The 23,869-nt window shown below is 49.2% G+C and overlaps 4 protein-coding genes across 6 annotated transcripts; 3 read left to right on the top strand and 1 right to left on the bottom strand.

Annotated features, from left to right (window-relative positions):
* The first annotated feature begins 929 nt into the window (after window positions 1–929).
* LOC112893489 (MADS-box transcription factor 3) lies at window positions 930–9,155 on the top strand. 3 transcript variants are annotated; one of them, XM_025960855.1, is made up of 10 exons: window positions 930–1,080; window positions 1,487–1,734; window positions 6,126–6,207; window positions 7,377–7,438; window positions 7,566–7,668; window positions 7,949–7,990; window positions 8,086–8,127; window positions 8,247–8,419; window positions 8,645–8,689; window positions 8,833–9,155. In XM_025960855.1, exons 1-9 carry the CDS (start codon window positions 1,066–1,068, stop codon window positions 8,661–8,663), a joined length of 786 nt encoding a protein of 261 aa, XP_025816640.1. In that variant the 5' UTR covers window positions 930–1,065; the 3' UTR covers window positions 8,664–8,689; window positions 8,833–9,155. The 3 variants fall into 3 exon arrangements, with proteins under 3 accessions (XP_025816640.1, XP_025816639.1, XP_025816638.1); XM_025960854.1 differs by lacking the exon at window positions 8,645–8,689 and having other exon boundaries at window positions 7,569–7,668; XM_025960853.1 differs by lacking the exon at window positions 8,645–8,689.
* A 3,221-nt stretch (window positions 9,156–12,376) lies between these two features.
* Window positions 12,377–13,867, bottom strand: LOC112895049 (protodermal factor 1-like). The gene is made up of 3 exons (XM_025962915.1): window positions 13,709–13,867; window positions 13,048–13,588; window positions 12,377–12,942 (listed from the first exon to the last, which is right to left on the bottom strand). Exons 1-3 carry the CDS (start codon window positions 13,827–13,829, stop codon window positions 12,615–12,617), a joined length of 990 nt encoding a protein of 329 aa, XP_025818700.1. The 5' UTR covers window positions 13,830–13,867; the 3' UTR covers window positions 12,377–12,614.
* A 4,210-nt stretch (window positions 13,868–18,077) lies between these two features.
* LOC112892863 (early nodulin-like protein 1) lies at window positions 18,078–18,916 on the top strand. Its single transcript, XM_025959968.1, has 2 exons — window positions 18,078–18,258; window positions 18,331–18,916. Exons 1-2 carry the CDS (start codon window positions 18,078–18,080, stop codon window positions 18,825–18,827), a joined length of 678 nt encoding a protein of 225 aa, XP_025815753.1. The 3' UTR covers window positions 18,828–18,916.
* Window positions 18,917–20,406: 1,490 nt separating this feature from the next.
* LOC112895864 (protein RALF-like 22) lies at window positions 20,407–20,940 on the top strand. The gene has a single exon (XM_025963862.1). The coding sequence runs from the start codon at window positions 20,407–20,409 to the stop codon at window positions 20,803–20,805; it is 399 nt and encodes a 132-aa protein (XP_025819647.1). The 3' UTR covers window positions 20,806–20,940.
* Window positions 20,941–23,869: the final 2,929 nt, after the last annotated feature.

Below are 23,869 nucleotides of genomic sequence, written 5' to 3'. Positions count from 1 at the left end.
GAATGATCTGACGGTCATCGAAGCACTGGCCCAGGTCAGTGATGGAGATGGCCGGGTGAGTGGGAGAAGGGCGGTGGACAAGGAAGAGGGTGATTCATCCACCACATTATATGTGAGGAAGGAGGGCCAGGGTTGGGCTAGTGCAAGGGTCCCATGCATCCTATCAGAGCAACAGAAATGGGAGCTGAAATAAATTGGATGTTGCCGCTGGAGAGTCGTACAGAAATTTATTGATCATGGTTAAAAAAAGGTAACAGTCATGTGTTAATCACTCGCCAAAAAATTAGTAAAACATTTATATGTTTAATTTGGATTAGAAGCTCAAATCTATTCATTTCTCATGAAAAACTGTAGCCCTGTTAGTTCATAAAATGCCTTGATATGTCCTGCTAATTAATCGATTAGTCAGCAAAAGAATTGAACAGATAACAGTCATGTGTTCTGGAAAAAAGAATAGTTCAGCAGCAATTGGAATTCATTCTACCAGGTCAATGTATTGTAGTACAGGGTTACCTTAAGTCCCTAACATGTACTGGCATTGTTACAAGTGGAACCTGCCTAGAAGTAGTACTAGCATGCTCTTTCACTCTGCTTGGTGAAAGTGCAACCCGGAAAGAGCAATGCAAGAGATAGCCTTGCTGCGCCCCATAACGGTTTTTTGTGGTAACGTACGTGTACCAATACAAACAAAGTAATTCCCCAAAGTTACACTGATCCACAGTTACAGGCTTACATGCTGACTGCTGAGGTAGATGGATGGATATATGTGGAGAACTGACAGCAGCCACCACGAGAGATCAAAGAATTGGTAAATCGAAAAGGGGATCTGCAAGACAGAAGGGGGGAACAATGCAGCAAGGGCCATACAGGCAATTGGCCACCACATACAGCTGCTGCTAACTGCATCACCTCACATACCTTCCCCTTCCTCTTCCCTCACAGCACCTCCTCTTTAATACCTCATCCCTCCTCCTCCTCTCCCTGCTCCTCTTCTCATATCCTCTTGCTTCCCTCTCTGGATCTCTTCCTCAAGAGAGAGCCCAAAGAGGCACTGCCATACCATCCATGCTCAACATGATGGTAATTGCCTCTTGTCTTGCTTCTGGAAGTTAGCAGATCAGATAGCTTCCTTTCTCTCTTTGCATCATCTGCATAGAAGTATAGGTGTAGTAGAATCTTGGTTGCTATGTTGTAAGGATCTAGCTAGAGAGGCAACAATAGGAACATACACGGCTGCTGCCTATGGTCTCTAAATTTTTTGGGGGGAAAAAGGCACACCACAAAAGGCAAAGTGCAAGATAGGAAACGGATCATGTATGCAGCTACTTCCTTCTGAATTTTGATATACACACAGATCACAGCTACCTGCATGCATGCCTGCTCTCTCTTAGGAATTTTTTTATTTGATTTCTTAGAGCAGGTCATCAATTTCTTGTGTATGTTATATTTCTTGCACTGCTTGTTTGTTGATCCGGTTCCTGTTCAGGCTGATCTGAGCTGCGGGTCGTCCAAGGTGAAAGAGCAGCCGGCGCCGACCGGCTCCGGCGACAAGCCAGGGAGGGGCAAGATCGAGATCAAGCGCATCGAGAACACGACCAACCGGCAGGTCACCTTCTGCAAGCGCCGCAACGGCCTCCTCAAGAAGGCGTACGAGCTCTCCGTGCTCTGCGACGCCGAGGTCGCGCTCATCGTCTTCTCCAGCCGCGGCCGGCTCTACGAGTACGCCAACAACAGGTGATGCAAATGTCATCGACCTCAACATCTCAGTGCATGCTGTTTTCAGTTTCTTGCACTGTCCGAATTGGAGCAAGTTTGCTCCTAGCTTTCTCCAGGCAAAGAGTGGAGAGGGTCAAATGGGAGCTGCATCTTTTGTTGCTACTTCATTCTGTTATATCAACCGCTGTCTTGTTTATTTTGGTGTTCCTGAGGAGAGCAACAAGGGGAAAGGAAATTGCAACAGTTTCTTTCTGTGTATTTCCATTCCCCTCTGCTCCTGTGAGGCGAGGTGAGGTGAGCTAGATGTTTAGATAGATCTAGTACAGAGCTTGCTGTATGTGTAGTATGTCCTCAGCCTTTGGACCTCGTGAGAGAGAGCTGAGCCTCTTTGGCCATGGTGGTCCTGCTCTTTTTTTTGCTGTAGTTATGCCCTTTCCTTTCTCACTCTGCTAGCTCCCTGGCTTCCTCATGTGTGTGACAGAGCTGTAGAGAGAGAAGGGAGAAGCATGCAAGAGCTTTAGATCTCACACACCTCATGGTCTGAAATACCAAGCATATTTGCACACAAAATATAGGGCATCTATGTCTCTACCCTTGGGTTCCCTTTCTCCCTCTTTCCCTTTTGTATCTTTGCTTGTGTAGAAGCAGATCTAGCTGCTGCAAGGTGGTGGTGGCCTTTGGGTTGCTCCTCCTTGTTGTACCAGTTGGTATGGTACCAGTTTGTGCCCATGAAAGTCTATGTGTGAGGTAACAAGGAAGAGAGATCGATAAAGGATGGCTACTACTATCTTCAGTTTCTCTTGCATCATCCCCTTCTGTTCCCAGCCAGCCAAGGCTTCATCCCATGTGCTCTCTCTCTCTCTCTCTCTCTCTCTCTCTCTCTCTCTCTCTCTCTCTCTCTCTCTCTCTCCACATCACGTCACCAATTCACCATGTGTGTGACTGTGCGGTGCAAGAAAAAAAAATCACCGGCCGCCTTCACGGGAGTTGTTCATGCACCTGACACCAAGACTGTACTTTTCGAGAGGAGACAAACACAAACATTTTGTGGTAAAAGTGGTTGGGTATGTGTGTGGATTTTGACATTTAACTCGGTCTACACAAGGAAAAGTATTTTTAGCCTTTTGTGTGTATGCATGCCTGTTTCAAAACACAATTCTCTGTTACACTAAGAACTAAAGTTCATCACAAATGAGCTGTTGTCTTTTTAGCAAACACACGCAATTACTCAATCAGTATGATAAGCAAATAAATAAACTAGAGCTAGCTGATCATTTACTAAAGCTTCTCCTATAATTGTATGTTCGGAAATCAAGCAGTAGTTTCTTTAAATAAATTAAGAGTGAATAACTATGTTTTGGAATAATAAACAACTATAAAACATGGCATGCGCACACAAGGACATCTGAGCATAATCGGCTCTTATGCCTTTACTAGTTGTTTGCACAAAAATTAACTGATGTTAAGCATATGAACCTTTTAGTAAAATAATGTATTTACTTTATGTAACCGGTGGAGGCAACCATAATATGCATGTCAAAAGGAGAAGGGGAATGAAAACCAATTTGCATATTCTTCAAAAAAATCCAAAAATAATATATCTTTTTATAAATGAAGCTGTATTAGTAAAAAATAATTGACTAATACTAATACGCATGTATTTGTAGTACTCCTCCTAGTTTCTTTCTTCCATCCCATATTCTTTTGGGGATCGGTGTCCCCCTGTATTGCTTCCCCAAGCAAAACAAAAGAAATGTTGAGAGCACGCCAGGAGCACTAATTTGCGTTGAGTGACACGTGGCCATGCATTCACTGTACCAACACTGAATCATATCTGTAGCAGGAGCATGCAAGCAAAACTCTTTTGCTTTTGTTCATGCATGGCTCGCTGTGTGGCTGGTGCCTGTGCCTGTGCCGCTGAGCGGACAGGCTGCTGGGAAGCCGGCCGGCCAATGGCATGGGCGCATGGGGCATGGGCAGCAGGAGCACAGGCCTGCTTCTGCCTGCCACTGGGCCTGCACCGTCGTGCATTGGGGAACTGCACGAGGAGTAAAGAAAGCTGGTGGCTTGGTCAGAGTGGTTAAGGCCTGGGTAAAAGCCAAGGGCCGAGGAGTGATCTGCTGTGTTGTGTGCTGCTGGCTTGGCTTGCTGCACTCCGTTGCCCATCGGGTAAAACATGCCCACTGTTCCCACCCAATCATGAAATCCTGTGCCACCTGCATGAACAACACTGGCCACCCAACAGGGTACTCGAGGATGCTAAGGTTTCATTTCATTTCTTTGGTCATTTGGTGAGAGGGATGTGAGCGTCTGCATTGCAGTAGCTGATGGTCCTTTCATTGTAGCAGGACAGCGGGGACTCCTTGTGATGCGACATGCTTCCCAACTCTTGATTTGCCAACTAATGCAGCTCCATGTTATGGTCATTCAGGAATCAGGAGGAGGGGGTCTCTGATCCACAGCAATTTGGTTTCATCGTTTATTTGTTGTGAACTTTATGCGGCATTGTTGCCTATTATTTTGTGTGGATAAGAGCTTGATCGCTTGATGTGGTGAAGAGACATGAGAGGAGTAGCTAGTCAATTTCCAGTAGTAGCAAGAACAATTTCCAGTACCGTACCCGATCACTACTAGTTCACCAGTACCTACCTAGCTAATACGTGCTGTGCATCCGTCTATTCCGTTTCTATTTTAGGGAGGTGCTTTCTTCTCCCTGATATTCTTAAGCCTGTTAGGTGGCCCCATGTTCATTTTTCTCACCTCATCTTAATTTTGATTCTGTATTGGTCTGAATTCCCACGCACCCAGCATAACAAACGTAAAAAATAACAGTGAAGTGTTAGTCTCTGAAGCGAATAACAGTGGAGTGAATCTTGCTCGAAAACTTTAGCAGGGGAATTAACTAGTCTGCTTCATAAGAACTTGCCTGATAAATGTTTTGGAGTTAAACTCTCCAGAGGAACTAATCCTTGTTTAGTTGATAGAGATTGCGAGTCTATACACTCCTACCACTGCACTTAGAAGTTCAAGTGCTGTTAATAAATTTGATTTGGGGGGCATTATATATACTTCTTCAATTAAAAAGAAATCTGTTTTCTCCTACGAGTTTTGATTTAAGTTGTATTCTCTCTATAAAAAAAAGTGTTCTGCTAGCTCCTTAATGAAAGCTAATGGTTGTCTTTTGTCGCAGCAAAATTTCAGCCCTTGCTTTGCTCAAGAAGATTTCATATTTTACATCCAATTCCTTTTTCTTTTGTCAAACTTATGTTTTCAACTCTCAAGAATCCAATTCCATTTTTCTCTCTACCTCTCTCGTCCTTGGACCTTGGGATATTAAGCTCTGAAAGGATGCCTGAAGCACACTAATAAAAGGAAACTTATAATATATATCAACCTTTGCTGAATTTTCCATGCATCTAGAGAAAATTCTAATATGCTACTCACTGTTTTCGAATGTGATGAAAGTCTATTATTGTGATATATGAGATGGGGGAGTGAATGGATCAGTCTCAAAGCAGCGCGTATGTGGATCTATTATTCTTACCAAATAATAGCTTTAATATAATTTTTCGTTTTTGTTACATTTAATTAGCACATAGCATATCTTTTTTTTTGAAACGTAGCACATAGTAGCATTTCTGTATCCAGTGTTTTCACACACTGTGTTACCTTTTTCAGTTCGTAGGCCTTCCAGCTTCCTGTTGTCTTTTCCCTATTGGCGAAACCTTGGGCCTGGGTTGTTGGCTGGGGTGCAATTTCACTTAAATATTGGTTATATGGATGTGCCTTTCTTTCTACTTCTTTACAAGATGAAAGGAGAACATATTAGCAATCGGTAGCCTGAACACTCTAGTTAGGTTATACATCTGGACTCTGGACATCATATACACGACGAATTACACGTGGCCCATGCATTGAGTGGCCTGAATACTGTAGCCTGTAGTGTGGCACTGTACCATAGAGAAGCTCTGAAGTCTAGAGGCAAAAGATTCTCGGTAAAGAGAAACCACTGTTGCAGACAGGCTTGCCTCAGGGCTCGTGAGCTGTGCTAGCACAGGCTTCGGACCAATGTGTTCCACGATGTTGTATTCTACTGTTCGGTCTCTTGCTTGCATCGTATGGGTTGCTTCATTCACCTTTTAACTCTTGAAGTCACAAAGAACCTGCAGAATGCATCCAGCCTACTGTTCTTGGTCTATCCAGTATAGTACTGATGTGAAGGCATACTGCACCCCTTTGAACAACTAATTAGATCAGCTATATTAAAAATGTGTATGATTTTGAGTAATCTCATGATTATATTGCTCTTAAACAGTTAGCTGCTTGTGTACATGTGATATACCTAGTGATTATATAATTTTCTTCGACAAGAGAGTGTGTACTAACTCCAACAGTTGACACCTTTGCAGTGTGAAGGCCACCATTGAGAGGTACAAGAAGGCCAACAGTGACACTTCCAACTCTGGCACAGTTGCAGAAGTCAACGCCCAGGTAAAATCATGTCAATCTTTTCAGTCAAATAATTTTCTGAATTGACTCCCTGGATGCGAGTGGAGTAGTCAGTTCAGAACCCATTAGTATAGGAGATCCTCGAGCGCATGCATGGCAGCATGGTCAACATTCCTCCGTGCTCTTCGAGAGAAAACCTGATGTCCCTGAGCAAGATCTTTCCACAAGAATTTCTGAGCAGAGAAGTACGGCCGTTACACAATGGGTATTACACTGAAAGCAGTGTACTAGCCACTCTCATGATCCGCTCGCTGTTCGGTCCAGTGGATCATACAAGGGTTGTCTTTTGGACCGATGCCCCACAATTTTATGCTTGCAACGCATGGAGATAGAGAATCTTAGCCCAAAAGAAAACTAAACTGTGCTCGCTAGCAGAGAGAAAGCTCTACAAAAATCCGTGTCAGTGTCATAATTTTTCTGATCACTCGTGCATGCTGATTTAAGCACACCGTCGTCCATTCCGCATTCACCGAGTTGTACCACCTATCGATTCAAAACACCAGATTTGGCCTGGTATATATTAGATACACTACCACCATCAATTTTATCTTTTCCAACTCTCTGAAGGCTAATTTCCCTGACTCCACATGAAGTATTAATATGCAATTAAAGCTGCTTAATAAAACAAAACTGAGACTGATGCGTGGCCATCTGATGATAAAGGTAACAAAGGAATTTATGGACTTGTAGAAAATCTCATAGAATCATATGGTTTACCTGAAAGTTTTCTTTTGCCTGTATGGAGCTCAGAGCCTCAGACTGCACTGCTCCCTCTATATATACTTGCTAACTGCAGTGACATAATTATGTAGTCGATTTGAAAATCATGTCAGGACTCAGGAGTCATATGAGTGAATCCAAAGAAATGGTAGCAAACTGCAAAGATATTTAGTTTGGATACATAGTTTACATTAAAACAAAATTCAGAAACCATTAGGAGCTTACCTATGGAGCCAAGATGTTCTGATGATTTCACTTCTGGTCAGCTTATAGCACATCATGAAAAATTCGTCTCATTTCGAATAGGCTGAAACATTCTGTAGTGATTCTGATTTTATACTACTTTATTCTTTGTAAGCTTGTAAGGTCAGTTATCTATGGCAATTAGCATAAGCTTTGTTTACTGAATGCATTCAAACTATATGATGCAGCATTACCAGCAGGAGTCCGCCAAGCTGCGCCAGACTATCAGTAGCTTACAAAACTCAAACAGGTAACAGCTTTCAAGTTATACCATAATCTGTAAATGCGACAGAGTAGTATGCAATATATGCATGAATTTATTTTTTACTTAATTAAAAAAAGAGTAGTATATGCTGTCTAACTTTTTTATGTTCTAGTAGGACCTTGGTGGGAGATGCAATCCACACTATGAGCGTCAGGGATCTTAAGCAGCTGGAGATCAGGCTGGAGAAAGGAATAGCCAAGATTAGAGCTAGAAAGGTACGTACAAGTGGTATCGATCTGTGATAGTATATCTGTGGTACAGATATATAAAACATTCCCTGTTTCAAACAATGAATAATGCATATCCGGGGGATTTCTAAGAACCTAAACTAAATCCCAAATATTTTCCAATAATCTCGCCTCCTGAAAACAGGCGCTGTGAATTTTGTAGTAGAAATGCCTGAGGTGTCCAATGCATATGGGGAACAGATAGCTTTATGTAATTAGCTTTGACGAACTTGTTGTGCTGCTGTAATTAGCAATGCCTTTCTTGCAGAATGAGCTGTTATACGCTGAAGTTGAGTACATGCAGAAAAGGGTTAGTGAATCCAGCATTCCTCTGCTGTCAGCAGCAGTACTTTTATTTTATTTTTGGTAGCTCCAGATTACATGTGGCGTTCATTTTGTTTTCAGGAGATGGATCTACAGAGTGACAACATGTACTTGAGGAGCAAGGTAAATACAGCAGTAGCTGCTTGTTTCATCAGAGCACAAGGTCTAAGGCCCTGATCTTTTAAGCTGCCTAATTAATTAACCACTGAAACTTAAGCGATTCCTGCCGCATGATGCTGCAGGTCGCCGAGAACAATGAAAGGGGACAGCCGCCAATGAACATGATGGGAGCGCCGTCCACAAGCGAATATGATCACATGGTCCCCTACGACTCGAGAAACTTCCTTCAAGTGAACATTATGCAGCAGCCTCAGCATTACTCCCATCAGCTCCAACCAACAACCCTTCAGCTCGGGTACAAATTAACATAAGCACGCAGCTCTCATTTTTTTAATTTGCACGTAACGTTACTGCATGATGTTTATACCATACCTGTAGAACTTGCTTATTTTTAATCATACAGTTGGAGGTTATAGAAGAGTTCGTCATATATACCTGTATGTATGTGTTGCTGAATTGACCAGCCACCAATGCTAACTAGTCTTGCTGCCCCTTCTCTTCTGTCCCTACATTGCTGCAGGCAACAACCCTTCAGTTAACCTTGTCTCACACTGCAATGCACCCAGTATGTAATTCAATTCCCACCCATTATACATCTCTGCTGGCATAATTTTATTAGCAACGAAACGTCAAAGTTTTTAGCTTAGTCAGCACTCGTCATTATATATATATGCATCTATATATATCTTAACTAATTCAGTGCTGCAGACGAAGAGGTTGCCCGAAGGTGGTGTCGACGCACGCACGCGGCTATTATCATGTGTCCAATCGAGATTACATAACCCTAAACGTTTGTGGAACTAATAATCATATTGTAACCAGTACGAGTGTGTGATGACCGTATGTAATTTGTATCCGTACGGCGAGGCTACGCCATCAGCGTCTGCAGCAGCAGCACTTGGTACGCAGCTCCTCGTCGATCGTTCGCAAGAGACTACGCATCTGTGCGAGTTAATTAATTAAAACGCTGTGTATCCATACATGATACCTTCATCCGTGCGCGTGCGCCGCAATATAATCTATGTATGTGTTGTGCTAAATTTGCTGCTTCCAATTTTCTATTGATCTCATGCGTACATTACTCAGTTTTTCTGCGTGCTCTTTTGGATCAAGTTTTTCCTATGTGTTTGTGTTATGCAGATTTGATGAGAGCGCCACGTGCATTGCATGTGTTACGCGCGTTTATAAAACGAACAAAACGAAGGAAAAAAAAAACAGAGAGAGAAGAGAGCAAGAACTAGGTAAACTACAGCTGATCTGCAGGACAGGCAAGGAGACAGGATATATGCATGGTGGGTTACCTTTTTCTGCTCTTGCAGACGGTCTGAGGTCCAACAAGCCAGCCAAAGAAATCGCATCGCATGGCTCTGTAATTTCGTTGCTTCTGAAGTAAGGTAGCCCACGATGGGGGGAAAAAAAGAAATTGCATTATATTTCTTAGGAGAATGAGAACACGTTGTATGGTTGGTTGCAGGAATTTAGCCTCGGGTTTATGCCGCTACTGTAGGTGAGGCCGTGAGGGGGAGCAGATGTGAGATGATGCATCCTATCATCAGTATCTGCAGTGCTAGGTGAAGAATAGTGGAGCAGTCTAGTGGTTGTTACCTGTCGCATTACCTGCCGTCTAGTCATCTGGTCATCCGAGTTCCGACACACCCATTGGACCACTGCAACGAAGCCGCCACGCCGGAGTTGAGGAGGGCAACGCCGGCGGTGGCATCGGCGAAGTGGCCTCGATCGGCGGCGGTGGCGGCGCCGGCGTGGCTCGGGCGGGGTTAGGATTGCGGCTCAGGCCCGGGGGCTGGGCGGCAGGGAGCGAGAAAGCCCGGCAGCGGATATCTCCTCGGAGATCTCGTGGGCCATTGGCAGCGGCCCACGAAGCCCAGCGCTCTGGCGGGCCGTTTTATAGCGTTTTCAATATTTTGTGGACCAGGCCTACCTCGCTGTGCATACATTGCGACGAGCCCAAATTCAGCTACTAGATTCTTTACATCTCCCTCCAGTTCCGGCCTCGAGCTCCACTTTTGTCCGGCAGGTCAAGGTTAGGCATTTGAGAGGTTTCAACAAATAAGAAAAAGTAAAATAAGATGGTTTGGATCTTAAATTTGACTAAGGTGTCATCCAGATTTTCGACGACCAGTGGTATATTTTACTTAAAAAATGAGAAAATTTCTTGTATGACCCTCAAACAAATGGCAATCCCTTTTATGGTCCTGAAAAGTTCAAACTCTCTTCTTTGGCTCTATTTTTATCTTGTATCATTTTCTTGGTCCTACCGTTACATCCGTTAGACCACTCCGTCAGTGTTCCCGATGGCAACTGAGAAATAGAGTTTTTGGATCAAAATACCCCTGGAAGTGGCACCCAATCCCGTGGCAGTTCCACCCGTGCCCCCATCCCGATTAACAGCGATCCCATCCCGCGCCTCCCTAAGTAGGCGGCAGCGAAGCACAGCACAATGGGTGGGGCGGCAGCCTCGGGACGCGTGCGGGCGGCGGCCCAGCAGCTGGACCTGGCACCGTGGGCTTAGGGATGCGGCACCGGCCCTCACTGCCGCGGGCTCAGGGCGTGAGTGGGCTTCACGGCTGCCGGCTGAGTGAGGGAGCAACACCGGCCATCATTGCTAAGGGTTAGTCCCCTGCATGAACAGCAGATTTATATGTGTTTTTTAATTTTCCAGAATGCTAGGAGATGGAATAGTATTGCTCATACATGTAGGATGATTTAATTCACAGGATGGATCCAAACTCAAATTATTTGTTGGATAAATATGATTTGTACATGGGTCAAATATCTTTTCTGTGTGAGATCTCAATATCTGTTGTTTGTGCCAGGGGTATTTTTTATCTTTTCACAGCCACCTCACAGCCATTTAACTGGAGATATAATATTAGGGTCAAGGAAGGAATATAAGATTAAAATAGGATCAAAGAAGAGAATTTCGAATTTTTCGGGACCAGAGACTGCTATTTGTTTAAGTGCCATATAAAGAATTTTCTCAAAGAAAAGGTAGACATTTGTGTTTGGATTTTATAACAAAGAAGTAGGGGAAAGGACTGGACGGTGTTATTAGAGGAGATGGTGGAAAAGAACCGGTGGGAACTGGGAAGGGTTGTAAATGCGGCCTAAGGTCCTCTCCAACAGTTAAGTCAGCTGGTAGCTATAAGCCGGTCCACGTCACCCAGAAGATTTTTTAGCCTTCATGTGTGGGATACACAGTAACAATTATTTTATCTACCGCTCTCGCCTCCCGAAGCAGACCTATCTCTCTCAACTATCTTTATCTGCTCGTAACCGTTCAAGCTTTGCGCCGGCGCCTACGGTGGGGCACCGCTCCCGCATCTGTGGGCTGGCGACCTGCATCCGCCTGCGCGACGCCGGCGACGAGCTGCATCTGCTGGCCACCGCGGCGCTGCAGTCTCGCCGCCATTGAGCAGGTGAGCTGCGATGGGCTAGGGACGGGGAGCTGCGACCGTCGTGCCGCCGCCGGCGCCGACCAGCCGTGAGCCGATGAACCACGGCCGCCTGCGCGCCGCCGGGGTCAAGCTGCAACCGTCGGTCTCTCGCAGCGCCGCGGGCCCACCACCACCGAGAAGCCGTGGGCGAGCTGCTCCCGCCAGCCGCGCCGCCGGCCGCCTGGCACCCTGTACTACACGGCCTCGCCTCCTCCGCTTGCTGGTCATTTGTTGTAGTTGAGAGAGAGGAGGTAATGGCCCACAAGCATGAAAAGGCGTGTCATACGCGAGTGTCGGAATAGTCGCTGGCTCTCTTCTCTCTCTTCCTTCTCTTACTTCCACGTCAGCGATAATCCGACGTCGGCAGCGAAGTCGCCAGCCGTTGGAGGAGGCCTAACCAACAATCTCTTGTGCATTTTACAGTCAGCAGAGACATGTATAGTATAGTACAATGTTGTGCGTGTCCTTTATAATAGTAGTAGTATAGTACTCAGTCCATTACTGGCCACCAAGGACGGATCTACACGGTAGATGCGTCACGCACAGTTGCACTGACGTACAGAGATGGTGAAAATCTCGTGAACCCATTCATACTCCACTGCATGCCAGTCCGTACTCCGTAGTCTGCACCCATGCATGTTCGTCAACGATGCCATGTCCTTATCTTTTACACGATCTTGGACGATGCAGCATCATGACACATCAACAGGCTAGTGCATGTAAAGATTCATGGCGCAAAAAAAAAACTCCAAAAAACTGGCTTGTTGCCTTCATCATCAGGAATGCAAGGTCAGAAATTTGGAATCCAACTAGGACAGTAGTTTGCATTGCTTGGTTCATCCACCGAGATCCACACGAAAAAACAACAAAATAACACGAGCGATTGCACACCACAAGCCGGTGCTCACCCCGGACGCAACCAACGTCACCACCGTCAAATCAACAACACCCATCAACAAATACTCCATCCACGAGCTACTTCACCACGGCTGAACACACAATGACACAACCATCATCTGACACTGCACGTCGCCTCTACGCCTTGCCCTCGTTGGCCTTCTTGAACGCCGCCGCCTGCGCCGCGGCGGCGCCGTCGGACCCGCCGGCCGCCGCTGCCGCGAACGCGTCGCGGACCTGCTCCGTGGTGTAGGGGAACCCCGCGCGGGTCATGGAGTTGAGCAGCGCGGCGGCGCCCTCGCGCAGCAGCGCGCCCGCGCCGTCGGACCGGGTGTTGGCCAGCGCGTCCTGGATGCTCACGTCGGCGCCGCCCACGCTGCCCGCCGAGCCGAAGAAGTGGCCCATCGAGCTCGGGAACCGCCCGCCGATCGCCGACCAGATCTCCATCGGGTGGGACCTCCAGTAGCTGCAAGAACGAGAGCCCCGCGTGTCAGTGACTGCATGGGGTCAAAGAAAGAGAGAGCATGCGTGCATGCATGGTGGTGACGTGGCGGGTCGGAAAGGGGCTTACTCGCATGAGCCGGGGAGGAAGCCGAGGCTGTGGGGGTCGACGGGGACGAACGGCGTCGGGGACGAGGTCCCGATGCCGCCGTGCGACGGGGAGCCGCCGTACGCCGGGGTGGGAGAGCTGCCGCCGTAGGCGCCTCCTCCTTCGGACGGCGACGGGGCTCCGCTGCCGTAGGCGCCTCCGGGGGACGACGGGGAACTACCGTACGCTCCGCCAGTGGACGGCGACGACCCGGAGCCGCCGTGGGACGGGGAACCACCGTACCCTTCGCCGGTGGATGGCGAAGACCCTGAGCCGCCGTGGGACGGGTCGCTGGAACCCCCGTGGGACGGCGACATGCCGCTGGAGCCGCCGTGTGACGGTACTGGCGTGATGCCACCGCCGTGTGACGGCACGGGCGTGATGCCACCGCCGTGTGACGGCACGGGAGTGATGCCACCGCCGTGTGACGGCACGGGCGTGATGCCACCGCCGTGCCCGCCGATCCCGGGAAACGTGTGCGGGTCCACTCCCGGCACGCAGTCCGGCTTCTTCACGTCGTCACCTGCAGCAACCACGTACACGTCCATGCATCAAGCTCGCCGTCCGGCCGGCACACTGCCACCTCTGCATGCGTACCTAGCTACCTTCGCCGCAGAAGAACTCAGCTCAAGAAGACGCGTACCTTGGCTCGCTTTCTCCATGGGGCTGGTCCTGGACTCGACCACGCCGACGAAGGCCTGCGAAGCCAACGCGGCGAGCACGATGCTCGCAAGGAGAGCCCTCGCCGTCCTCCGCGCCTCCATGGCTGCTGCTGCTGAGTGAAGTGGACTGTGGAGTGGTGGTGCTTGGTGGAGATGAGCTGAGCCGAGAAGCGTGGGTATAAATAGCGGGAGCAGAAGCTACCAGACTGGCAGCCATGGAGAGTTGAAGGCGAGCGCCGTGAATTGATGAGATCGCAGGTGACGCAGCGGGTGGTTGGCGAGGGGATTCAATGCGCGCATCAAGGTCTCGACCAATCCATGTATCGATTCAACCGAGTAGGCGAGGCGTGCGATTGCCTCCACAGCCGGAGTAGCCTGCTGCGCTGTTCAAGCCCATCTCGTCTCTCTTCTTCCTCTTCCTCGCCTTGCTCTTGCAGATGTACTCCTGTTGCGAGCCATATGTTATAAACAGAGGTACTTGCATGCATGATCTGTCGAGTTCCAATTGGTGATCGACAATATGACATTGTGTATGTCCATTTTTTTCTTAGCGCGCAGGAAAACTTTGCGTCCTTGCATTAATAGATAGAAAGAACGGCTCGAAATACAATGCCGAGTCCATGGCTTGGGTTAGTTTTTTGTTGTATGTCCATTTAGAATCACTGTCAAAGTTGTGATCTCAAGAGCTTGTGCGAAGTTCTTGTGAACAAATCGAGATCATGAAGCAATCAAATGTTGAGCTAGTTCTTAGTCATGCTTAATACCTACTTGCTGACCCAGGCTTATGCAGAGTTGAATTTTGATTCGGTAAATGCTTTCAGAAGAGATGTAACCATGGCCTGTCTGAAATGGAGGATTTGCAAAGAAACCCCAAAGGGATTGTACTAGTTCCCGTAAAACTCATGTGAAATGCTTGCGTTCACACTCTTTAGAATCACTGCAAAAATGGCGATGTGGAGATTCCATGCGCGCGTAAACTTGCTTTAGCTGCTAATAACGCAATGTTCAGGTACTGTGACAGCGAGACTGCAAGCAGCAATAAGCTGGAACTGGCTGTGCCTAGCAAGGCTTTCTTTTTTTCAAAAAAAAAAAGCAATGATCCTGAGCAAATCTGCTGAAGCCTTTAAGCTGGTCATGACTCATGATCTACTCTTGACTCGGGGTCGCCACGCATTGATCTGCACTCAACATTATACAGATGGCGCAATGAATAAAAGGCTGCTGGGTTCTTGCCCTCTGCAACAGTCCTGGTGAATGGGTCCAGGGCAGCGTTGTCTCGGGGCATTTGCTCTCGCTCGCGAGCTGGTCGGCCCAGCTGTTTTGAACAGTTATTGTGGGTGCTACAAGTACAGTATCAGTGTAGTGTAGCCATGGAGGGATCTGGCTCATACTTCATACTACTAGGCAAAAGCTTCTTCCTTGGACTTATGGGTTCTTAACTCCTGCCTGATGGATCATTGCAGTGTGGATCCATGAGGAAACACATTGAAAAGATTTATCTTTTTACATGTGCAATTTTACTGAAGAATGGCTTGGTTTATATGTGCCATTGGTTTAGTTATCAACTGCAATCCAGTGATTAGAACTTACTTGAAACACTAAGAAGTGTCATGAACATGGCCATATCAGAAACCACAAAACTGAAGTTTCTTACAGCTCTCTCTCTCTCTATCTCTCTCTCTCTCTCTCTGGAAATGTAGTTGCATTGGACTGAGAGTTTAGGTAGGGCGTACTCCAACCGGTTATCAGCAGAGTGCAGTGTGATCACTTGCCTCATCGTAGACTACAGAGCACATCTTAATTTTCTGCAGCCTGCACCCTTCCATCCATGAGAAGGTTGGAAAGGAGATTTTGCAGGCGATATTAAATCATGCGCCTCCTACGATTGGTGAGGCAGATGAGCCTCCTAGTTAGTACTGCTTGCCTGCTCATCAATCTGGCTAAATCCTTGTGGTAACTGCATTTCACCTAATTTAAATTATAGGCAGACCAGATCGCCTCAGCGATCTGGAGTACAAGTCATCCTCATCCAGTGTCCTTACGGTCGAGAAGCGAAGCGAATTGAATTGGGCGCGTAGGGGCATATTTACAGTGGCACGCGGCATGCCACGAGCACGAACATGTCCATGTGACCTTCACATGCTTCAGCGCACTGCGCTTGCAGAGGGACAGAGCAGTAGAGCACAGTCCTCAGTCCTTGCTCTGCAATTACCCCAATTCACTACCTGCATACCCTATGCATGAACACAAATGCATATCCACCGATCAGTCTTCATGGATCACTCTGCTTGAAAAATAAATGGACAAAGCTCAAATAAAGATTGCAGGATTGAAGGGATTTCAGAATTCAGACAGGAGGTAGCTGGCGACGGAGGCGTTGTCGCCCTTGCTTGATGGGCTTGTTGACATGCCATGGCGAAGAATGGAGGTCGCACAAGTGGCTCGGCAAAGGCACTGGTGGATGAATTCGCTGTCCGGCCATAGAATCCACGAGCCGTGCTCGTGCACACTGCACAGATCGTTCGTTGCATACGGCACGCTCGGTTGACGGACCTGCACCTCTAGGAAAGCCATGCGTTGGCCCAGCTCCGTCGTCCCTCCATGGATGACCTATGCATCCAACACTTGCGCCGCATGCACATGATGCATGCGCTCGGCGCGGAGCCTCGGACACGGCAGCTGAACAGGGCAGTCAATGCTCGCAGGGAAGACGAGGCCGCCGAGGAGAGAAAGGGCCGAGAGAGAGAGAGAGAGAGAGAGAGAGAAGCGCCAAATCTCGGTGATCTCTGGGTCACCAACTGGCCGGCGTCAGGACAGCTACCCCCACCACCGTCCACCGGCACGAGTCACACCATGGAGTAACTACTGGTAGCTCCTCCTCCTCCATTTACCACCCCCCCTCCCACCCACCCATCCATCCCCAATTCATCGTCCTCCCTCACTGATGATCTTGCGTACAACTGTGCAAACTGCATATTTGCTGCTCCTGCACGTCTGCCTCCTTGCTTCTTCTGCACATCGCCCACACAGCTGCAAGCCTGCAATGCAATGGTAAGCTGAACTGAAGATGCCTAGCTAGATCCTTGGTTTGGCTGCAAGCAGGCTTGCAGGTTGCTTGCTTTCTTGGTGCTACAATTTACCACAGCACTCGATCACCACCAAGCCCTAGTGGTGGTGGTGGTAGATCCAGAGGCAAGGCCATGAATGCGCATTGAGTTGGCCCTTTTGAGCGCCAACAGTGAAAAGCCTTGATGAGCGAGGACTGTCCGTCCGAGCGTCGCCGCCGCAGCACAGTGTTAATGGCGCACCCGCAGCAACAGCAGGGAATTTCCTCTGCTGCCCGGGCGTACTGCTCCTGAATCCCCTTTTCCGTTCCATCTTTTTTTCGTTTCCAGAATCTGAGGCGAGCACATCAGAATCATCAGATGATGGATGCTGGGAGTGAGCAATGGCATTTGATGAGCATGGGAGCGGAGGGAATGGCGCTTCATGCCTCTACATTCCAGCGCCGTCCGTCAGGCACAGGCACAGGCACAGGCACAGGCACAGGGCGTCGACATGGCCGCATGAGGGACAAATCTTCAGAAGGAAGAAACGGTTTTGGTTGCCTTTGTACGCTGCAAGTACTGGCCACACACTTGCACTGTTACACGCGGCAGAAAAGTGCAGTGCAAGCAGAAGGAAATGGAAAAAAGAGAAAACTGAATAGAAATGGATGAGCCACTGTGAAAACAAGAGGTTTATCCGCCGGCGAGCCCATAAGCCCATTCCATAGGTTTTGTTGGATCGTTGCCTTGCATTCTAGCTTGGATCGGCCCAACTAGAAAAATAGCGGCCTTTTTCAGTACTGGGCTTTCAGGCCATGACGGCCCACTCAATCTCTATTAGCCCAGTCCAGCCCATCCTGAACCTGGCCCATAAAGGCCTATGGTCAGTCAAACTGGTGACGGTTGTGTATGGCCTGTCATCCTGCGCCGTTACAAGTTACAGCATGCCAGCCGGTTCGCCGAGGAGGTAAAGGAATGGCGTAACTCCTCGGCGCTGGATAAAGCTCAGCATCAGTAACGCCGCCCACAGCTAATTGCTGCCTGCCTCACTAACGCAATGCGCCCAACGGTAACATCACACCACGGCCTCGTGTATAAATCCATGGTCGCCATGGCCATCACGGAGTCACAGAGGCCAGACCAGGTCCAGATTCAGACGCCGCCCGGGCTAATCAGCCCTAGCAACACGCTAGGCGATAGGTTATTGATACTGAAGTAGTGGTCGCTAGTGCTAGAGGAATCGATCGGAGTTTCGGCAGCCATCGAGGAGGAGGGACTTGGCACGATCGAGCAGCTCGAGGCGATGGCGGCACGGATGGTCGTCGGAGTGCCCGTGGCCCTGCTCGCCGTGCTCCTGGCGGCGGCCACCGGCGCTGACGGGCGCGACTTCCACGTCGGCGGCCGCGCCGGGTGGGCGCCCAACCCCACCGAGCCCTTCAACACCTGGGCCGAGCGCAACCGCTTCCAGGTCAACGACACCCTCGGTGAGTAGATCGATGCGGCACTGTTCCGTGTTCGTGCGCGCGAGTGATGACGAGCTTGCCGTGCGCGCGCAGTGTTCAGGTACAACAAGGACGCGGACGCCGTGCTGGTGGTGACCCCGAGCCACTACGACGCCTGCAACACCACGGAGCCCGTCCTCCGCCTCGACGGCGGCGACACCCGCTTCGTGTTCAACGGCTCCGGGCCCTACTTCTTCATCAGCGCCGACGAGGGGCGCTGCAGGGCCGGCGAGCGCCTCATCGTCGTCGTCCTCGCCGTCCGCAACAACAGCGGCGGCAACACGCCATCGCCGCCCAAATCGTCATCGTCGCCGCCGACATCGCCTCCTCCCGTCGCAACACCTGCTCCGCGCGCGTTGCCCCCGCCGCCCTTGCCACCGAAGTCGTCATCACCGCCGCCGGCGGGGAAGAATGCTTCGTCGCCGGCACCCGCACCCACACCTGCTGCCACGAATGGGACGTCGTCGCCACCGCCGCCGTCATCCGCGGTAGCCTTGAGGGGTGGCGTCCTTGCGTGCCTTATCATCGGTGGAGCAGCGATTCTAGTCTGATATGGTCGATCGGTCTCGTGCCCCGGACCTGCAATCCATGTTGGTGATTGAACCTGATTGTGTTTCCTTTAGTTGGCGAGCGATTTAGATTTGCTAGCTTCTGAGTCTTAGGGCTCGCGTCAGAATAACATTTTTTTTTGTTCGTTTGGGTGGATTATCGAGATTTTTCAGTCCTTGGAAGTGGGATATGTAAATCTTTAGAACGAATGAAACCCATTGATTAAGACAAAGAGATCCAAGAGATATATATATGTATGTTCTCGTGTTTCTAGTTTCGTTTTTGCCATGATTCATGCCGAAGATCTAATAATCGTATTTTCTCTCAATATTTGTACAAACAGCTAGAAATTTATGAGATGTGTAAAGTACTTTTGATAACAAATCTAATATCTCCTTCACTTAATTAAAATTTAAACACATATTGTTATTCAAATGCTATGTAGTAAAAGTTAAAATTATCAATTATTATCAATTACCACTTTCCATCTGCGTTGTTTTTTCATATGAGATAAGCACCGGCTGTTCTTGTGATGGTTAAAATTAAACATCTCGTTTTGTTGTGAAAGTAACTACTAGCATTTGCCTACAATTCTTCTGCATATGTGGACCAGTAACCTGGTGAGCGAGGTTGAAGACGACTAGAGAGAATAGGATGATAGAAGCGATACCAGTGGATCCTACTGTGGTGAAGAGCCGTCACGAAATGAAGCTGTGCATTGGCCAAGTGCAAGGAAGAAGCAATGCTGAATGCTACAAAGTGAACTTTACTCGATTTTGTTGGCTATAAATGTTGGATAATGATCTCAGGCTAACAACAAGCCCGAGTCCTAAGGGGCTGTCCGCGCCCTGATCGGGGTGCTCAACCGACGATTGGTTCAGCCCAACGTTCAACAGAGGAAATCCACTCTAGTCCTACATTCATCAAGATCCGATCTACTGTGCGCTGACGGCGACGGGAAGAGCTGCGCCATTGCTACAGCGCCATCGTTGTCATTACCGAGCCTCAGCATCCACTACACAGCTGCCATCATGTCGACCTCAAGCTCGGCGAACTATGTACCCGGTGAAACATCTGCCCAATTCGTTCATGTTATTCCTACATCTAGGTGTTCATAGTGCAAGGCTACTCGATAATTATGTTATATGTTCATGTACACCCAACAATAAATAGTTGTTAATATCCAAAATTCATATTTTTAAATTTCTTCCCGCCATATGCACTTGTGACTTGTCTCCCAACACCACATGTTGAAGCCTAGGATTGCCCCAAATCAGGCCAGCTTGGGCACACCAAATAACCAGCGCATGCAAAGCCTGCATGGCTGCATCCTATGCCAGCGCCGAGGCGGGGCGAGGCCGAGACGCGCGGGCGCACCGTCCGTGGCAGCGTGCGGCCACCCTGGTTTGCCTCCCGTCCAGCGCCTTCCCCTGCAAATGGCCTCCGCCGTGCTCCTCTTCATCTCCCCCTCCTCCTCCTCCCCTTCACAGAGCGAGAGAAGAAGGCAGGGAGGGACACATCGTTACCCTAGCGAGCTAATTAAGCTGCGGAGACCCGGCTCGGAGGAGGAAGAACAAACAGATGGCGGCTCGCCTGGTGCTTGTCGCGCTCCTGGTGGCGGCCGTGGCGGCGGCGGCGTGCCTCGCCGTCCCGGCTTCCGCGGGCGTGCCCGACATGGGCGGCCTGGACGCCCTGGCGGCGGGGAAAAAGCAGTGCTCGGGCGCCGTGGGAGAGTGCGGCGTGGATGAGGCCGAGGAGCTCGGGCTGAGCGGCGGCGGCGCGGGCGAGGCGCTCCGGCGGACGCTGGCGCAGCGGCAGCCGACCAACCGGTACATCAGCTACGCGGCGCTGCGGGCGGACCAGGTGCCGTGCAACCAGCGCGGGCGGTCGTACTACAGCAACTGCGGCTCGCAGAAGGCCGCGAACCCCTACCGCCGCGGATGCTCCGTCATCACGCGCTGCGCCCGCAACACCAACTGAGGTCCAACCATCCATGGGGATCCGCCGGCCTGCCTGCCTTAGCTTGCTCTCACATAAACATCGCAGCTTGGCGTCGACCGGTCGACGGTCTGGCGGCGGCGGCGGTGGAGGAGGCGGCGCTACGACGATACGAACCCAATGCAAATATTACTGTTCTTGATTGATTGATTGATTGACTGACATGTTTGTGCATTTATAATTTGACAAGAGACTCTTTATTAAAAAGAAAGTTGTACTTTAAGCTGAGTTGATTTTGTTCTGGGTGATTTCCAGTCAAGTGTCTGCTTGGATCAGAGTACACGATGCTAGTTTGTGCACCGGAATTGCCTCAACTTCAGAATAACAGGGGCAGACAGAGACCAAGCTCATCTCTGGTCATTGCCGAAGCTTCTGGGGACGGCTAGCCGGCGGCCGGAGGTGGTATTGCAGGTTGTTGAATGGTCCTCCTTGAGCTTAGATACCAGCGCGGTCAGGGGGCCACCATTGCCACACAGGCCTGGTTCGAGGTGGAGATGCGCGCTTCCGCTGCCTCGCCATCATCGACTTTCTTCTCTGCTTGCGCTTCAGCCAATGCAACGACGAGGCCGCGGTGGGCAGCCACCAATCCGGGGGTGTCCCTCGCAAGTGCACGGGAGATAATCCGGTTGTTCTAGGCTGCTGCTGCTGCTTCTGCTTCTTCTTCTTCTAGTAGCTTGTTGTCTCAGCCGGGGATGGCTGGCCATAGCTGCCGAGCTTCAGATCCGTTCGGTTCAGGAAATGATACGTGAGCCGGCAGCGTGCTCACCTTCGCGGTGCACAGGATCCACGGCGAGCTTGGGTGAGGAGATCTCCGGGCAGCGGAAGCAAGAAGCGGTCGGAGCGGGGTCGCTCCGGCCAGCTGCGCGCGCGCTGCGGCGTGGAGCGGAGCGGGGGCGACGCTTCCTGCCAGCTGAACACCGACCGGCCGCGCGTTGGAGCTCTGATCGCCCGCGGACCACGCGACGGATGCAGGACCGGCGGGAGGCGGAGGACGAGGATTGATTACCCAGCGGACGTCCGGCGTCGAGCGGCGCTCCGGCGAGCCGCGGGGGCGAGGATTGGATCGCGATCAGGAAGTTTTTTTAAAAAACACCCTGAATATTTGCATACAGACCCCTAATTTGAATCGCGATTAATAATTGCGATTCAAATATTTGCAAAATATCCCCAAACATTATCAAATAGACCCCTAGATCGGATCGCGATTAGTAATTGTGATCAGAATTTTTTAAAATACCCCCTAATATTTGCAAAAAGCCCCCTGATCGGGGTCGGGTCCTCCCCCTGCGCGTCCGGCGACGCCCGCCGCCGCCATCGCTTCCCTCCTGCTGCGCCGGAAGCGCAGAGCGCCAGAGCTCTATACATCCGAGTATCCAACTTACCGATGCATCCATCCACTCGCTGAAAGCTCCATGAAAAGGTCCCCACGGATGCGCGTCCGCAACCCATCTGATCGGACGCCAGACGGCCAGGTACCCGCAGCGCGGTGAGCTCGCTCCGGCTGGCCATGGCGAGCTCCAGCGTCGGCGAGCTCGAGAGATGTTCATTTTTGGAGATTCCAGGCTAGCTAGTTCGATAGGCCTCTGATGGGGGCTTGCCAGCGTGCCGCGGAAGCTGCTCGCTGAAATGCTGCAGGGTGGTCAGAGGTCAGAGTTGACGACACACATTGGTAGCTAGCCTAAACCCAACGACTTGAAATTTTTTGCGATGAGATGTTATTGCGCGCTGAAGACTGAAGATGAACCGGCAGGTATGCCAGGTTCAATCCTGAATTTGGCAAAAACCTGAAAGCTCTGTTCAGTTTCTGATACAGAACAGCGAGAGATGCCATGTATGGACAAGCTAATCTTCAGGCAAGCTACTCGATTGTATGCACGTACGCGAACCAACTTATGATTATCTGAATATACACCAAACTGAATCACGGCTTTCTCCCGGCTTTCTCCAGGATGCAGGTACTGATCTATTCTCCCTCTGTTCCTTTTTGCTTGTCCTCTTAGATTTTGTTCAGGGGTGTCAAGAGAAGGCAAAACGAGTGTCTTGTTGTCGTGTCAAATTACCCATAATGATCAATGATGTGAACAATCAAATATGAAAATACAACAAACACTTACTGAGACCGGGGTTGAGGGGATCATACTGTTGGCTTGCATGCTGTATCCTACAGATCTTTTCTTAAACCAAAAACAACTAAAAATAACATTTTCAGCTCCTAAAACAACAAACAATCTGTATTCATGTGTTTGCTGATCCAATTGCTGTATGGTCAAAGATCAGAGAGGAAGAGAGCACACAGTGGTGGTTAACTGGTTCCAACTTTGAATTGTGATCGTGAAGACCGTGCGTGTGAAGCAGCTTGACTGCTTGAGATCAATTTGATGGGACGTGGTTGTGCAGTGAAGACCGAAGATGAACCGGCTGATACGTACTCCGTATGCCGGTTCCAATTCTGAATGTGTTGAAAGCGTGAGATGGCAGGTATGGACAAGCAGCCTGTCTACGGCAGTTTCTTCATTTGATCAACAATACAAATAACTTTCTATTTTGCATTCTACAGCAGAGTATGATTCAAATACAGTTAATGACTTTCTATGTCCTTTCATATACATCCTGCAGCCAGTCAATCTATCTGAGGAAAAAGAATCCACAGTATGCCTAGATATTGGTGAGGCACAATTGCTGCATAATAAAGAGCATCAATTGCTTAATTTCTGGTGCATTTCAAATGTTGTCAACCAAAGCATTAACCTTTCAACTGATTCTCCCTTACGTATGTCACTGCTGGATGCCTAAGCAATGTGTATATCATGCTTGCATAATTTTTTATCCTACTCTATTTTATGCGTGTACAACTAGGGGTGATAACGGATCATGACCCTAGTACGTTCTCTTCACACTCCAACTAGTCCATCTAGATCCTTATATACTTTTAGCTCAAAATTATAAGATTTGAGTCTGATCCTTCGATTATCTAGGCTAGACTAAAGTTAATTCAATATTGGCCAAACGAAATTACACTGCTTTTTTTCTAGCAGCAGATGCTTTA

Source organism: Panicum hallii, chromosome 5, assembly GCF_002211085.1.
Source record: "Panicum hallii strain FIL2 chromosome 5, PHallii_v3.1, whole genome shotgun sequence".
Taxonomy (NCBI): domain Eukaryota; kingdom Viridiplantae; phylum Streptophyta; class Magnoliopsida; order Poales; family Poaceae; genus Panicum; species Panicum hallii.
Note: the sequence above shows the minus strand (reverse complement) of the source record. Positions and strands in the feature narration are given on the sequence as shown.

Coding starts and splice junctions, on each gene's coding strand:
- LOC112895864 (XM_025963862.1), top strand. CDS start 20,407: ATGGCGGCTCGCCTGGTGCTTGTCGCGCTCCTGGTGGCGGCCGTGGCG.
- LOC112893489 (XM_025960853.1), top strand. Junction 7,669..7,948: donor CCAAGATTAGAGCTAGAAAG/GTACGTACAAGT, acceptor CCTTTCTTGCAG/AATGAGCTGTTATACGCTGA. Junction 8,128..8,246: donor ACATGTACTTGAGGAGCAAG/GTAAATACAGCA, acceptor ATGATGCTGCAG/GTCGCCGAGAACAATGAAAG.
- LOC112892863 (XM_025959968.1), top strand. CDS start 18,078: ATGGCGGCACGGATGGTCGTCGGAGTGCCCGTGGCCCTGCTCGCCGTG. Junction 18,259..18,330: donor CCAGGTCAACGACACCCTCG/GTGAGTAGATCG, acceptor GTGCGCGCGCAG/TGTTCAGGTACAACAAGGAC.
- LOC112895049 (XM_025962915.1), bottom strand. CDS start 13,829: ATGGAGGCGCGGAGGACGGCGAGGGCTCTCCTTGCGAGCATCGTGCTC. Junction 13,589..13,708: donor CATGGAGAAAGCGAGCCAAG/GTACGCGTCTTC, acceptor TGGTTGCTGCAG/GTGACGACGTGAAGAAGCCG. Junction 12,943..13,047: donor TTCCTCCCCGGCTCATGCGA/GTAAGCCCCTTT, acceptor TCGTTCTTGCAG/CTACTGGAGGTCCCACCCGA.